At 47.9% G+C, this 17,620-nt stretch overlaps 1 protein-coding gene across 1 annotated transcript in view; it reads left to right on the forward strand.

The window, feature by feature from the left end:
* Positions 1-1,215: 1,215 nt before the first annotated feature.
* Positions 1,216-17,620, forward strand: part of LOC115202561 (WD repeat-containing protein 88) — a 37,789-nt gene continuing 21,384 nt past the window's right edge. The window contains exons 1-3 of the mRNA XM_029766681.1: positions 1,216-1,332; positions 6,149-6,259; positions 10,611-10,699. Coding sequence (XP_029622541.1) covers positions 1,216-1,332; positions 6,149-6,259; positions 10,611-10,699 — 317 coding nt within the window. The remainder of the gene's footprint in view (positions 1,333-6,148; positions 6,260-10,610; positions 10,700-17,620) is intronic.

Raw genomic sequence — 17,620 nt, forward strand, 5'->3', positions numbered from 1 at the left:
TCAGGTGCTACAGACACAAAACAGGAGACAACTACCCACAAATCCCATAGAAAAAACACCCTTCTTAAATAAGACCTTCAATTAGAAGCAACGAGGAGCAGCTGCTTCCAATTGAAGGTCAACCCCATTAACTAAACATAGAAATGGAAAGACTAGAACTAACATAGAAATAAACTAACAAGAACATAGCCCAACAAACCCCGAAACACTCTAAACAAACACCCCCTCTGCCACGTCCTGACAAAACTACAATAACAAAATAACCCCTTTACTGGTCAGGACGTGACAGGATTATAAGGCACACAGCTAAGACAACGCAGGAGTGGCTTTGGGACAAGTCTCAATGTCCTTGAGTGGCCCAGCCAGAACCTGGACTTGAACCCGATCAAACATCTCCGGAGAGACCTGAAAATAGCTGTGCAGCGACGCTCCCCATCCAACCTGACAGAGCTTGAGAGGATCTGCAGAGAATAATGGGAGATACTCCCCAAATACAGGTGTGCCAAGCTTGTTGCGTCATACCCAAGAAGCCTCAAGGTTGTAATCGCTGCCAAAGGTGCTTCAACAAAGTACTGAGTAAAGGGTCTGAATACTTATGTAAATGTGATATTACAGTTTAAAAAATGTTATACATTTGCAAAAAATAAAAAAAATAAAAAATGTTTCTTTGTCAATATGGGGTATTGTGTGTAGATTGATTAGGGGGGGGGGGAAACTATTTCATCCATTTTAGAATAAGGCTGTAATTTAACAAAAATTTGGAACAAGACAAAGGGTCTGAATACTTTCCCGAATGCATTGCGTGTGTATATATATATATATGTATGTAAAATATTGTCATTACATAAAAAATCCTCTCTGTGTATGTATGTGTGTATATATATATATATATACAATTTTTTACACACACACACACACACACACACACACACACACACACACACACACACACACACACACACACACACACACATATATATTTATATATATAATATGTGTGTGTGTGTGTGTGTGTGTGTGTAAAAAATTGTCATTACATAAAATATTTCAGATTGTTCTCCATCTCAGCATGGCCGTCGCCATGGGAACGCACCGACTGGCACAACAAACTCTAGACTGACTGCTTAGCTACTGTAGCCTGATACTTTTTACCGAAAAACAAAAACAATGAAATTAGTAACTTAGACAAAATACATATTTAGTTTCCTGGACAAAATGACGTGTAGAAATATCGATCCTTTGTCACTTGATGAGACTATTGATGAAGGGAAAGAGGAGACCGATGTGGAGAAGAGAAGATCCTCGGTGTGGGAACATCAGGAGCTTGCCCAGGTTAGCTAGCTAGCTAGCTAGAGAGGGAATGAGTTGAATAGATTATGTTTATAACTCTTTCTAGAGCAGTTAGCTGCCCAGGTTAGCTAGCTAGCTAGCTAGAGAGGGAATGAGTTGAATAGATTATGTTTATAACTCTTTCTAGAGCAGTTAGCTGCCCAGGTTAGCTAGCTAGCTAGCTAGAGAGGGAATGAGTTGAATAGATTATGTTTATAACTCTTTCTAGAGCAGTTAGCTGCCCAGGTTAGCTAGCTAGCTAGCTAGAGAGGGAATGAGTTGAATAGATTATGTTTATAACTCTTTCTAGAGCAGTTAGCTGCCCAGGTTAGCTAGCTAGCTAGCTAGAGAGGGAATGAGTTGAATAGACTTCATGTTTATAACTCTTTCTAGAGCAGTTAGCTGCCCAGGTTAGCTAGCTAGCTGGCTAGAGAGGGAATGAGTTGAATAGATTATGTTTATAACTCTTTCTAGAGCAGTTAGCTGCCCAGGTTAGCTAGCTAGCTAGCTAGAGAGGGAATGAGTTGAATAGATTATGTTTATAACTCTTTCTAGAGCAGTTAGCTGCCCAGGTTAGCTAGCTAGCTGGCTAGAGAGGGAATGAGTTGAATAGACTTCATGTTTATAACTCTTTCTAGAGCAGTTAGCTGCCCAGGTTAGCTAGCTAGCTGGCTAGAGAGGGAATGAGTTGAATAGACTTCATGTTTATAACTCTTTCTAGAGCAGTTAGCTGCCCAGGTTAGCTAGCTAGCTAGCTAGAGAGGGAATGAGTTGAATAGATTATGTTTATAACTCTTTCTAGAGCAGTTAGCTGCCCAGGTTAGCTAGCTAGCTAGCTAGAGAGGGAATGAGTTGAATAACCATGTTTATAACTCTTTCTAGAGCAGTTAGCTGCCCAGGTTAGCTAGCTAGCTGGCTAGAGAGGGAATGAGTTGAATATATTATGTTTATAACTCTTTCTAGAGCAGTTAGCTGCCCAGGTTAGCTAGCTAGCTGGCTAGAGAGGGAATGAGTTGAATAGCCTTCATGTTTCTAACTCTTTCTAGAGCAGTTAGCTGCCCAGGTTAGCTAGCTAGCTAGCTAGAGAGGGAATGAGTTGAATAGCCTTCATGTTTATAACTCTTTCTAGAGCAGTTAGCTGCCCAGGTTAGCTAGCTAGCTGGCTAGAGAGGGAATGAGTTGAATAGCCTTCATGTTCATAACTCTTTCTAGAGCAGTTAGCTGCCCAGGTTAGCTAGCTAGCTAGAGAGGGAATGAGTTGAATAGATTATGTTTATAACTCTTTCTAGAGCAGTTAGCTGCCCAGGTTAGCTAGCTAGCTAGATAGAGAGGGAATGAGTTGAATAGCCTTCATGTTTATAACTCTTTCTAGAGCAGTTAGCTGCCCAGGTTAGCTAGCTAGCTAGCTGCTAGCTAGCTAGAGAGGGAATTAGTTGAATAGCCTTCATGTTTATAACTCTTTCTAGAGCAGTTAGCTGCCCAGGTTAGCTAGCTAGCTGGCTAGAGAGGGAATGAGTTGAATAGACTTCATGTTTATAACTCTTTCTAGAGCAGTTAGCTGCCCAGGTTAGCTAGCTAGCTGGCTAGAGAGGGAATGAGTTCAATAGTGTTCATGTTTATAACTCTTTCTAGAGCAGTTAGCTGCCCAGGTTAGCTAGCTAGCTAGAGAGGGAATGATTTGAATAGTGTTCATGTTTATAACTCTTTCTAGAGCAGTTAGCTGCCCAGGTTAGCTAGCTAGCTGGCTAGAGAGGGAATGAGTTGAATAGCCTTCATGTTTCTAACTGTTTCTAGAGCAGTTAGCTGCCCAGTTTAGCTAGCTAGCTGGCTAGAGAGGGAATGAGTTGAATAGTCTTCATGTTTATAACTCTTTCTAGAGCAGTTAGCTGCCCAGGTTAGCTAGCTAGCTAGCTAGAGAGGGAATGAGTTGAATAGCCTTCATGTTTATAACTCTTTCTAGAGTAGTTAGCTGCCCAGGTTAGCTAGCTAGCTGGCTAGAGAGGGAATGAGTTGAATAGCCTTCATGTTTCTAACTCTTTCTAGAGCAGTTAGCTGCCCAGGTTAGCTAGCTAGCTAGCTAGAGAGGGAATGAGTTGAATAACCATGTTTATAACTCTTTCTAGAGCAGTTAGCTGCCCAGGTTAGCTAGCTAGCTGGCTAGAGAGGGAATGAATTGAATAGTCTTCATGTTTCTAACTCTTTCTAGAGCAGTTAGCTGCCCAGGTTAGCTAGCTAGCTAGCTAGAGAGGGAATTAGTTGAATAACCATGTTTATAACTCTTTCTAGAGCAGTTAGCTGCCCAGGTTAGCTAGCTAGCTGGCTAGAGAGGGAATGAGTTGAATAGTGTTCATGTTTATAACTCTTTCTAGAGCAGTTAGCTGCCCAGGTTAGCTAGCTAGCTAGCTAGAGAGGGAATGAGTTGAATAGTGTTCATGTTTATAACTCTTTCTAGAGCAGTTAGCTGCCCAGGTTAGCTAGCTAGCTGGCTAGAGAGGGAATGAGTTGAATAGCCTTCATGTTTCTAACTCTTTCTAGAGCAGTTAGCTGCCCAGGTTAGCTAGCTAGCTGGCTAGAGAGGGAATGAGTTGAATAGTGTTCATGTTTCTAACTCTTTCTAGAGCTGTTAGCTGCCCAGGTTAGCTAGCTAGCTAGCTAGAGAGGGAATGAGTTGAATAGCCTTCATGTTTATAACTCTTTCTAGAGCAGTTAGCTGCCCAGGTTAGCTAGCTAGCTGGCTAGAGAGGGAATGAGTTGAATAGCCTTCATGTTTATAACTCTTTCTAGAGCAGTTAGCTGCCCAGGTTAGCTAGCTAGCTAGAGAGGGAATGAGTTGAATAGCCTTCATGTTTCTAACTCTTTGTAGAGCAGTTAGCTGCCCAGGTTAGCTAGCTAGCTAGAGAGGGAATGAGTTGAATAGATTATGTTTATAACTCTTTCTAGAGCAGTTAGCTGCCCAGGTTAGCTAGCTAGCTGGCTAGAGAGGGAATGAGTTGAATAGATTATGTTTATAACTCTTTCTAGAGCAGTTAGCTGCCCAGGTTAGCTAGCTAGCTGGCTAGAGAGGGAATGAGTTGAATAGCCTTCATGTTTATAACTCTTTCTAGAGCAGTTAGCTGCCCAGGTTAGCTAGCTAGCTAGCTAGAGAGGGAATGAGTTGAATAACCATGTTTATAACTCTTTCTAGAGCAGTTAGCTGCCCAGGTTAGCTAGCTAGCTGGCTAGAGAGGGAATGAGTTGAATAGCCTTCATGTTTCTAACTCTTTCTAGAGCAGTTAGCTGCCCAGGTTAGCTAGCTAGCTAGCTAGAGAGGGAATGAGTTGAATAGATTATGTTTATAACTCTTTCTAGAGCAGTTAGCTGCCCAGGTCAGCTAGCTAGCTGGCTAGAGAGGGAATGAGTTGAATAGATTATGTTTATAACTCTTTCTAGAGCAGTTAGCTGCCCAGGTTAGCTAGCTAGCTGGCTAGAGAGGGAATGAGTTGAATAGATTATGTTTATAACTCTTTCTAGAGCAGTTAGCTGCCCAGGTTAGCTAGCTAGCTAGAGAGGGAATGAGTTGAATAGATTATGTTTATAACTCTTTCTAGAGCAGTTAGCTTCCCAGGTTAGCTAGCTAGCTGGCTAGAGAGGGAATGAGTTGAATAGATTATGTTTATAACTCTTTCTAGAGCAGTTAACTGCCCAGGTTAGCTAGCTAGCTGGCTAGAGAGGGAATGAGTTGAATAGATTATGTTTATAACTCTTTCTAGAGCAGTTAGCTAACTAGGTTATATGCTGTAATAGTGTACAGCTACTTCCATGTAAACTGTTATAAAACTACAAACGTCAATGAGTGATTGGTCAACTAATAGTTAACGTTAGCAAGTCAAGCTAACAGCTAGCCACATAGCTATACATAATTAATTGTATTGGACCTGTGTCATAACACTGACAATAACATGGATGAATGATGACAACTGTCAACTAGCCTACTAGACAGCAAGCTTTTAATAAAAACAGTTTCCATAAACATGGAAACACTTTGAGTGCCAAGTCTTTGTTTGTGCTGTCATGCCCAAGTCCTTACCACTCATGACACAACCAGATCTGGGACCAGGCTAGGAAACGCTGCATGAAAAGCCCTCCTGCTATACATCTGGCTGGTGACCAAACATATAAATGATGACCAAGACATCTCAACAGAAAGAACAGAGCTCAGCTGTTGTATTAAAATGATGGACGTTTACATGATCATTACTGCGATGCTTTAGTGACTTTAGTCGTGTTCAAAACATATATAAGTGACTCCGTTGAGCTTTCACAATACAATTTTAGATAGTTTCAGATGATTTGGACAATTTGAAAAAAATGCTAATATCAGTCCCCATGACTTGAATGGGATTTGTGCCAAAAATGCTAAAACGTTAGCATGTTGAAACAGTGCTAGGGATGTGCTATGTGTTATTAAGATGTGTAATGGGGCTTGATTCTCCGTGCCTCTTCCATCATGGTGTAATGGGGCTTGATTCCCCGTGCCTCTTCAGACCCCCATCATGGTGTAATGGGGCTTGATTCCCCGTGCCTCTTCAGACCCCCATCATGGTGTAATGGGGCTTGATTCCCCGTGCCTCTTCAGACTCCCATCATGGTGTAAATGGGGCTTGATTCCCCGTGCCTCTTCAGACCCCCATCATGGTGTAATGAAGGGGCTTGATTCCCCGTGCCTCTTCAGACCCCCATCATGGTGTAATGGAGATGTGAAATGGGGCTTGATTCCCCGTGCCTCTTCAGACCCCCATCATGGTGTAATGAAGGGGCTTGATTCCCCGTGCCTCTTCAGATTCCCATCAAGGTGCTGAGGGGTCACACAGACGCTGTCACCAGCTGTCACTTCTGCTTTGACGACACCAAAGTCCTGACCAGCTCCCACGACAAGACGGCCACTCTATGGGTAGGTCCACCAAACACTAGGACTGCTTCCCAAATGGAACACTTCCCTATGTAGTGCACTACTTATAACCACTATTCCCTATATAGTGCACTACTTATGACCACTATTCCCTATATAGTGCACTACTTATGACCACTATTCCCTATATAGTGCACTACTTATGACCACTATTCCCGATATAGTGCACTACTTATGACCACTATTCCCTATATAGTGCACTACTTATGACCACTATTCCCTATATAGTGCACTACTTATGACCACTATTCTCTATATAGTGCACTACTTATGACCACTATCCCCTATATAGTGCACTACTTATGACCACTATCCCCTATATAGTGCACTACTTATGAGCACTATTCCCTATATAGTCCACTACTTATAACCACTATTCCCTATATAGTGCACTACTTATGACCACTATTCCCTATATAGTGCACTACTTATGACCACTATTCCCTATATAGTCCACCACTATTCCCTATATAGTGCACTACTTATGACCACTATCCCCTATATAGTGCACTAGTTTTGGTGTGGAGGGAATATGTATCCATTTGGGAGTCGGTGTGTGTTAACTAATACAGACGTACACATCTCAAGGAAGTTACAAGGTCTGTTATTAAAGCTGTTTCAGTTTCCTGTCTGTGTGATGTCACACACCCAATCCGTCTCAGTGTTTATGTGGATCGTGTTTCACTCCTGTCTGTGGATGTCTGTTTTACAGTTGAAGTGGGAAGTTTACGTACACTTAGGTTGGAGTCATTAAAACTCGTTTTTTCAACCGCTCCACAAATTTCTTGTTAACTTCTATGGGCTAGGTGGGACGGTAGCGTCCCTCCTGCGGTAGCGTCCCTCCTGAGGTAGCGTCCCACCTGCGGTAGCGTCCCTCCTGCGGTAGCGTCCCTCCTGCGGTAGCGTCCCTCCTGCGGTAGCGTCCCTCCTGCGGTAGCGTCCCTCCTGCGGGACACAGCCAGTGAAATATCAGGGCGGCAAATTGAAAAACAACAAAATGTCATAATTCAACTTTCTCAAACATACAACTATTTTACACCATTTTAAAGGTACACTTCTCCTTGATGTAAGCACATTGTCCGATTTCAAAAAGACTTTACAGCGAAAGCAAAACATTAGATTATGTTAGGAGAGTACATAGACAAAAATAATCACACAGCCATTTTCCAAGCAAGGACATGTGTCAATAAAACCCAAAACACAGCGAAATGAAGCACTAACCTTTGATGATCTTCATCAGATGACACTCCTAGGACATTATGTTACACAATACATGTATGTTTTGTTCGATAAAGTTGATATTTATATCCAAAAACAGCATTTTACATTGGCGAGTGACATTCAGAAAATATTTTGCTTCCAATACTGCCGGTGAATCAGCACAACAATTTACAAAAATACTCATCGTAAACGTTGATAAAATATTAAACTGTTATTCAAGAATTATAGATGAACATCTCCTTTATGCAACCGCTGTGACAGATTTCAAAAAAGCTTCACGGGGAAAGCACACTTTGCAATAATCTGAGTACGGCGCTCAGAAACACACCAGGCAATACAGATACCCGCCATTTTGGAGTCATCTAAAATCATAAATAGCATTAGAAATATTCACTTACCTTTGATGATCTTCCTCAGAAGGCACTTCCAGGAATCCCAGGTCCACAATAAATGTTGTTTTGTTTGATAAAGTCCATAATTTATGTCCAAATAACTCCTTGTTGTTTGCGCGTTCAGTAAGCTACTCCAAATGTAGGAAGCGCGGAAACATGTCAAACGTTGTAAAACATCAATCTTTAGGGCCTTTTTAACTTAGAACTTCAATAATATTCCAACCGGACGATTCCAGTGTCTTGAAAAACATTTTGGAACACAGCTACCTCACGTGAAGGCGCGTAATTGTGGCCTGTCATTCTCTCGGTCATCAGACTCCAGGAGGTCTTGTTCGCTCTCTGTTGACTGTAAAAGCCTGAAACACGTTCTAAAGACTGTTGACATCTAGTGGAAGCTTTAGGAAGTGCAAATTGAACCCTAAGTCACTGTATACTGAATAGGCCCAGTCTTGAAAAACTACAATCCACTTCCTGGTTGGATTTTTTCTCAGGTTTTTGCCTGCTATATGAGTTCTGTTATACTCACAGACACCATTCAAACAGTTTTAGAAACTTCAGAGTGTCTTCTATCCAAATCTACTAATAATATGCATATTCTAGTTTCTGAGCCAGAGTAGTAACCTGTTTAAATTGGGTACGTTTTTCATCCGGCCGTGAAAATACTGCCCCCTAGCCCAGACAGGTTTTAACAAACTATAGTTTTGGCAAGTCGGTTAGGACATCTACTTTGTGCATGACACAAGTCATTTTTATTGTTTACAGACAGATTATTTCACTTATAATTCACTGTATCACATTTCCAGTGGGTCAGAAGTTTACATACACTAAGTTGACTGTGCCTTTAAACAGCTTGGAAAATTCCAGAAAATTATGTCATGGCTTTAGATGCTTCTGATAGGCTAATTGACAACATATGAGTCAATTGGAGGTGTACCTGTGGATGTATTTCAAGGCCTACCTTCAAACGCAGTGCCTCTATGCTTGACATCATGGGAAAATCAAAAGAAATCAGCCAAGACCTCAGAAAAAAATTGGAGACGTCCACAAGTCTGGTTCATCCTTGGGAGCAATTTCCAAACGCCTGAAGGTACCACGTTCATCTGTACAAATAATAGTCCGCAAGTATAAAAACCATGGGACCACGCAGCCGACATACCGCTCAGGAAGGAGACACATTCTGTCTCCTAGAGATGAATGTACTTTGGTGCGAAAAGTGCAAATCAATCCCAGAAAAACAGCAGGACCTTGTGAAGATGCTGGAGGAAACAGGTACAAAAGTATCTATATCCACAGTAAAACGAGTCCTATATCGACATAACCTGAAAGGCCGCTCAGCAAGGAAGAAGCCACTGCTCCAAAACCGCCATAAAAAAGCCTGACTAAGGTTTGCAACTGCACATGGGGACAAAGATCGTACTTTTTAGAGAAATGTCCTCTGGTCTGATGAAACAAAAATAGAACTGTTTGGCCATAATGACCATCGTTATGTTTGGAGGAAAAAGGGGTGGCTTGCAAGCCAAAGAACACCATTCCAACCGTGAAGCACGGGGGTGGAGGCATCATGTTGTGGGGGTGCTTTGCTGCAGGGGGGACTGGTGCACTTCACAAAATAGATGGCATCATGAGGGAGGAAAATCATGTGGATATATTGAAGCAACATCTCAAGACATAAGTCAGGAAGTTAAAGCTTAATCGCAAAGGGGTCTTCCAAATGAACAATGACCTCAAGCATACTTTCAAATTTTTGGCAGAGTGGCTTAAGGACAACAAAGTCAAGGTATTGGAGTGGCCATCACAAAGCCCTGACCTTAATCCTATAGAAAATGTGTGGGCAGATCTGAAAAAGAGTGTGCAAGCGAGGAGGCCTACAAACCTGACTCAGTTACTCCAGCTCTGTCAGGAGGAAGGGGCCAAAATTCACCCAACTTATTGTGGGAAGCTTGTGGAAGGCTACCCAAAATGCTTGGCCCAAGTTAAACAATTTAAAGGCAATGTTACCAAATACTAATTGAGTGTATGTAAACTTCTGACCCACTGGGAATGTGATGAAAGAAATAAAAGCTGAAATAAATCATTCTCTCTACTATTATTCTGACATTTCACATTCTTAAAATAAAGTGGTGATCCTAACTGACCTAAGACAGGGAATTTTTACTAGGATTAAATGTCAGGAATTATGAAAAACTGAGTTTAAATGTATTTGGCTAAGGTGTATGTAAACTTCCGACTTCAACTATACCTATATTAACATATTCATGTTGAAAAAGTATTGCGCCGTCTGGCCTATAGGTATTAACCTGATCTATGTGATATGGCTGTGGCCTAAATAGCACCCTTATTCCCTATATAGTGCACTACTTCTGACCAAGGCCTATAGGTATTAACCTGATCTATATGATATGCCTATGGCCTAAATAGCACCCTTGTTTTCTATATAGTGCACTACTTCTGACCAAGGCCTATAGGTATTAACCTGATCTATATGATATGGCTGTGGCCTAAATAGCACCCTCATTCCCTATATAGTGCACTACTTCTGACCAAGGCCTATAGGTATTAACCTGATCTATATGATATGCCTATGGCCTAAATAGCACCCTTGTTTTCTATATAGTGCACTACTTCGGACCAAGGACCTATAGGGCTCTGGTCAAGAGTAGTGCACTCTGAAAGGGAATAGGGTGCCATTAGGACCACACTATGTATGTCTGCTTCTGAAGGACACAGAGAGCGGAGCCCCTCTGTCGGTGTTTGAGAGAGGACATCTGTCGAACATCTCTGAGTGTGCCTTGATTCCTGACAAGAAAAGGTGAGTTGTCAAGTGTGTTTCCGATCGCCTACCCTTTCTCCAGAAGTGTGCACTCGTACACTCCCAACGTATTCCTTAACACCAGAGGGGGGAAGTGTACAAGTGCACACTTTGGGAGAAAGGGTAGATCATCAGAATGTAGTCTTGCTGTTATCAAAATTGACCACAGAAAGCCCTTGTCTGTTTGTTGTGACTAAGTGATTTATACATGAGTTATAACTCTTCATGTCATTGTTTTGTTTCCTCAAATATCACATCCCACTTATCTGGGTATAGGGCTGGGTATAGGGTATAGGGCTGGGTATAGGGCTGGGTATAGGGTATAGGGCTGGGTATAGGGCTGGGTATAGGGGCTGGGTATAGGGCTGGGTATAGGGCTGGGGTATAGGGCTGGGTATAGGGGTATAGGGCTGGGTATAGGGCTGGGTATAGGGCTGGGTATAGGGCTGGGTATAGGGCTGGTATAGGGCTGGGAATAGGGCTGGTATAGGGCTGGTAAAGGGCTGGGTATAGGGCTGGGGTATAGGGCTGGGTATAGGGGTATAGGGCTGGGTATAGGGCTGGGTATAGGGGTATAGGGCTGGGAATAGGGGTATAGGGCTGGGTATAGGGGTATAGGGCTGGGTATAGGGGTATAGGGCTGGGTATAGGGCTGGGTATAGGGTATAGGGCTGGGTATAGGGCTGGGTATAAGGGTATAGGGCTGGGTATAGGGCTGGGAATAGGGCTGGGAATAGGGCTGGGTATAGGGCTGGGTATAGGGGTATAGGGCTGGGTATAGGGCTGGGAATAGGGCTGGGAATAGGGCTGGGTATAGGGCTGGGTATAGGGCTGGGTATGGGGCTGGGTATGGGGCTGGGAATAGGGCTGGGAATAGGACTGGGTATGGGGCCGGGTATAGGGGAATAGGGGTATAGGGCTGGGTATAGGGCTGGGAATAGGGCTGGGGTATAGGGGTATAGGGCTGGGTATAGGGGCTGGTATAGGGCTGGGGTATAGGGCTGGGTATAGGGCTGGGTATAGGGGTGGGTATAGGGCTGGGTATAGGGCTGGGTATAGGGCTGGGGTATAGGGCTGGGAATAGGGCTGGGTATAGGGCTGGTATAGGGGTATAGGGCTGGGAATAGGGCTGGGTATAGGGCTGGGTATAGGGCTGGGTATAGGGGTATAGGGCTGGGAATAGGGCCGGGAATAGGGGTATAGGGCTGGGAATAGGGCTGGGTATAGGGCTGGGTATAGGGCTGGGAATAGGGCTGGGTATAGGGCTGGGTATAGGGCTGGGTATAGGGTATAGGGCTGGGTATAGGGCTGGTATAGGGCTGGGTATAGGGCTGGTATAGGGGCTGGGTATAGGGGTATAGGGCTGGGTATAGGGGTATAGGGCTGGGTATGGGGCTGGGTATAGGGCTGGGTATAGGGCCGGGTATAGGGCCGGGTATAGGGCGGGGTATAGGGCTGGGAATAGGGCTGGGTATAGGGCCGGGTATAGGGCCGGGTATAGGGCTGGGGTAATAGGGCTGGGGTATAGGGCTGGGAATAGGGCTGGGTATAGGGCCGGGTATAGGGCTGGGTATAGGGCTGGGGTATAGGGCTGGGGTATAGGGCTGGGGTATAGGGCCGGGTATAGGGCTGGGTATAGGGGTATAGGGCTGGTATAGGGCTGGGTATAGGGCTGGGTATAGGGCTGGGTATAGGGCTGGGTATAGGGCTGGGAATAGGGCTGGGTATAGGGCCGGGTATAGGGCTGGGTATAGGGGTATAGGGCTGGGAATAGGGCCGGGTATAGGGCTGGGTATAGGGGTATAGGGCCGGGTATAGGGCTGGGTATAGGGCTGGGTATAGGGATATAGGGCCGGGTATAGGGCTGGGTATAGGGCTGGGGATAGGGCTGGGTATAGGGCTGGGTATAGGGGCCGGGTATAAGGGCTGGGTTAATAAGGGGTAAAGGTGCTGGGTATAGGTAGCCGGGTATAGGGCTTGGGTATAGGGGTATAGGGCCGGGTATAGGGCTGGGTAATAGGGGCTGGGTATCAGGGCTGGGTATAGGGCTGGGTATAGGGCTGGGGGTATAGGGCTGGGGGGGTAGAGGGGCTGGGTAATAGGGCTGGGTATAGGGCCGGGTATGGGCCGGGTATAGGGCCGGGTATAGGGCCGGGAATAGGGCCGGGAATAGGGCCGGGTATAGGGCCGGATATAGGGCCGGGTATAGGGCTGGGTATAGGGCTGGGTATAGGGCTGGGGTATAGGGCTGGGTATAGGGCTGGGGTATAGGGCTGGGGTATAGGGCTGGGTATAGGGCTGGGTATAGGGCTGGGGTATAGGGCTGGGGTATAGGGCTGGGTATAGGGCTGGGGTATAGGGGAATAGGGCTGGGTATAGGGGTATAGGGCTGAGTATAGGGGAATAGGGGCTGGGTATAGGGCTGGGTATAGGGGTATAGGGCTGGGTATAGGGGCTGGGTATAGGGGTATAGGGCTGGGAATAGGGCTGGTATAGGGCTGGGTATAGGGCTGGGAATAGGGCTGGGAATAGGGCTGGGGTATAGGGCTGGGTATAGGGCTGGGAATAGGGCATGGGTATCAGGGCTGGGTATAGGGGTATAGGGCTGGGTATAGGGCTGGAATAGGGCTGGGAATAGGGGCTGGGGAATAGGGCTGGGAATAGGGCTGGGTATAGGGCTGGGAATAGGGCTGGGTATAGGGCTGGGTATAGGGCTGGGAATAGGGCTGGGTATAGGGCTGGGTATAGGGCTGGGTATAGGGGTATAGGGCTGGGGTATAGGGCTGGGTATAGGGTATAGGGCTGGGTATAGGGCTGGGAATAGGGGTATAGGGCTGGGTATAGGGCTGGGAATAGGGCTGGGTATAGGGCTGGGTATAGGGCGGGGTATAGGGCTGGGGTAGAGGCTGGGTATAGGGTATAGGGCTGGGTATAGGGCTGGGGTATAGGGCTGGGAATAGGGCTGGGTATAGGGCTGGGAATAGGGCTGGGTATAGGGCTGGGTATAGGGCTGGATATAGGGCCGGGAATATGGCCGGGAATAGGGCCGGGTATAGGGCCGGGAATAGGGCTGGGTATAGGGCTGGGTATAGGGCTGGGTATAGGGCTGGGTATAGGGTATAGGGCTGGTATAGGGTATAGGGCTGGGTATAGGGGTATAGGGCTGGGTATAGGGCTGGGTATAGGGCTGGGAATAGGGCTGGGTATAGGGTATAGGGCTGGGTATAGGGCTGGGTATAGGGGAATAGGGCTGGGTATAGGGCTGGGAATAGGGCTGGGTATAGGGCCGGGAATAGGGCTGGGTATAGGGCTGGTATAGGGCTGGGTATAGGGCTGGGTATAGGGCTGGGTATAGGGCTGGGAATAGGGCTGGGTATAGGGTATAGGGCCGGGTATAGGGCTGGGTATAGGGCTGGGAATAGGGCTGGGTATAGGGCTGGGTATAGGGGTATAGGGCCGGGGTATAGGGCTGGGTATAGGGCTGGGAATAGGGCTGGGTATAGGGCTGGGTATAGGGCTGGGGTATAGGGCCGGGTATAGGGCTGGGTATAGGGCTGGGTATAGGGCTGGGTATAGGGGTATAGGGCCGGGAATAGGGCCGGGTATAGGGCTGGGATTATATTATATTACCACCATACCACATTACCACCATACCATATTACCACATTATCACCATACCACATTACCACCATACCACATTACCACCATACTGAGGGACCTCACCATACCATATTATCACCACACCATATTATCACCATACCATATTACCACCATACCACATTATCACCATACCACATTACCACCATACCATATTACCACCATACCACATTACCACCATACCACATTACCACCATACCACATTATCTGTATCTCCCAACCACCCTCCCTCCCTCCCAACCACCCTCCCTCCCTCCTAACCACCCTCCCTCCCTCCTAACCACCCTCCCTCCTAACCACCCTCCCTCCCTCCCAACCACCCTCCCTCCCTCCTAACCACCCTCCCTCCCTCCTAACCACCCTCCCTCCTAACCTCCCTCCTAACCACCCTCCCTCCCTCCTAACCACCCTCCCTCCCAACCACCCTCCCTCCCTTCCCTCCCTTCCTCCCTCCCTCCTAACCACCCTCCCTCCCTCCTAACCACCCTCCCTCCCTCCCTCCTAACCACCCCCTCACCCTCCTCCTAACCACCCTCCCTCCCTTCCTCCCTCTCCCTCCCTCCCATCCTAACCAGCCCTCCCTCCCTCCTTACCACCCACCCTCCCTCCCAACCACCCTCCCTCCCTCCTAACCACCCTCCCTCCCTCCTAACCACCATCCCTCCCTCCTAACCACCCTCCCTCCCAACCACCCTCCCTCCCTTCCTCCCTTCCTCCCTCCCTCCTAACCACCCTCCCTCCCTCCTAACCACCCTCCCCTCCCGCCTCCCTCCTAACCCCTCCCTCCCTCCCTCCGTAAACACCCTCCCTCCCTCCTAACCACCCTCCCTCCCTCCTAACCGCCCTCCCTCCCTCCCAACCACCCTCCCTCCCTCCTAACCACCCTCCCTCCCTCCTAACCACCCTCCTCCCTTCCTCCCTTCCTCCCTCCCTCCCAACCACCCTCCCTCCCTCCCTCCTAACCACCCTCCCTCCCTCCTAACCACCCTCCCTTCCTCCCTCCCTCCTAACCACCCTCCTTCCCTTCCTCCCTTCCTCCCTCCCTCCTAACCACCCTCCCTCCCTCCCTCCCTCCTAACCACCCTCCCTCCCTCCCTTCCTCCCTCCCTCCCTCCTAACCACCCTCCCTCCCTCCCTCCCTCCTAACCACCCTCCCTCCCTCCCTCCCTCCCTCCCTCCCTCCTAACCACCCTCCCTCCCTCCCTCCCTCCTAACCACCCTCCCTCCCTCCCTCCCTCCCTCCCTCCCTCCTAACCCCCTTCCCTCCTCCCCTCCTAACCCTCCCTCCCTCACTTACCCCCGCCCTCCCGCCCTCCTCCTAACCACCCTCCCATCCCTCCCTTCCTTCCTCCCTCCCATCCCCTCCTAACCATCCTCCCTCCCTCCTCCCTCCTAACCACCCTCCCTCCTCCCTCCTTCCTCCCTCCCTCCCTCCTAACCTCCCTCCCTCCCTCCCTCCCTCTAACCACCCTCCCTCCCTCCCTTCCTCCCTACCCTCCCTCCTAACTCCCTCCTCCCTCCCTCCCTCCCTCCTAACCTAGCCACCTCCCTCCCTCCCTGCCTCCCTAACCTCCCCTCCCTCCTACCCGTCCTACCACCTCCCTCCCTCCTTCACTACCTACTCCCCCATACCATCCCTTCCTTCCCTTCCCTCCCTCCTAACCACCCTCCCTCCCTTCCTCCCTCCCTCCTCCTAACCACACGGCTCCTCCCCTCCCGTCCTTCCTCCCATCCCTCCCTCCTAACCACCCTCCTCTCCCTCCCTCCTCTCTAACCACCCTCCTCCCTTCCTCCTCCCTCCCTCCCTCCTAACCACCCGCCCTCCCTCCCTTCCTCCTCCCTCCTCCTAACCACCCTCCCTCCCTCCCTCCCTCCTAACCACCCTCCTCCCTCCCTTCCTCCCTCCCTCCCTCCCACCCTCCCTCCCTCCCTCCCTCCCTCCTAACCACCCTCCCGTCCCTCCCTTCCTCCCTCCCTCCCTCCTAACCACCCTCCCTCCCATCCCTCCCTCCTAACCACCCTCCTCCCCTTCCTCCCTCCCTCCCTCCCTCCTAACCACCCTCCCCTCCCTCCCTTCCTCCCTCCCTCCCTCCTAACCACCCTCCCTCCCTCCCTCCCTCCTAACCACCCTCCCTTCCTCCCTCCCTCCTAACCACCCTCCCTCCCTCCCTCCCTCCCTAACCACCCTCCCTTCCTCCCTCCCTCCTAACCACCCTCCTCCCCTCCCTTCCCTCCCTCCCTCCCTCCTAACCACCCTTCCTCCCTCCCTCCCTCCTAAACCACCCTCCCTTCCTCCCTCCCTCCTAACCACCGTCTTCCTCCCTCGCCTCCCTCCTAACCACCATCCCTCCCTCCTAACCACCCTCCCTCCTCCCTCCTAACCACCCTCCTTCCCTTCCTCCCTTCCTCCCTCCCTCCTAACCACCCTCGCCTCTCCTCCTACCACCCTCCCTCCCTCCTAACCACCCTCCCTACCCTCCTAACCACCCTCCCTCCCTTCCTCCCTTCCTCCCTCCCTCCTAACCACCCTCCCTCCCTTCCTTCACACAACACATCCAAAAATAGCAATCAAGGGACATGGCTACAGTACAAAAAAAAATTAAAAAATGCATGAAATGAAATGTATGCATTCACTACTGTAAGTCGCTCTGGATAAGAGCTTCTGCTAAATGACAAAAATGTAAATGTAAATTTAAAATAGAATCCCAGTAATGTTGTAGTTTAGAGTATCGAATAAACATGTGACTGAAGGTCACCATACTGGTGAGACATGACCTCTATCACACTCATCATTTTACATTTGGATATATTTCAGACAATCAGAATTTTGGAAAAAAAAATAGCACTCTTATGTTAAACCTTAAATTGTATGAGACCAAGACGGGCACAAGATGTAGTGGATCTTTACTCTATCAATCACCTCATCCCACCACTCTTAAATTCAACCCTCATTTCCTCTTCCCAAGCAGATGTAGTTTTGTTGGCGCTGTCAGGTGCGTCGTAGAAAGTGGACCAAGGCGCAGCGGGTATCGTGCTCATCTTCTTTTATTTATATATAAGTGAACACTTAAACAAAATAAATCGACGTCAACCAACAGTTCCGTAAGGACACAAGGACTATACGAAAAACAACTACCCACAAAACCCATGAAGAAAAAAAACCCTACTTAAATATGGCCTCCAATTAGAAGCAACGAAAAACAGCTGCCTCCAATTGAAGGCCAAACCAAAACCCTGAACATAGAAATAGAACTAGAAAACCCA

This window comes from Salmo trutta, chromosome 12 (genome assembly GCF_901001165.1).
Source record: "Salmo trutta chromosome 12, fSalTru1.1, whole genome shotgun sequence".
Taxonomy (NCBI): domain Eukaryota; kingdom Metazoa; phylum Chordata; class Actinopteri; order Salmoniformes; family Salmonidae; genus Salmo; species Salmo trutta.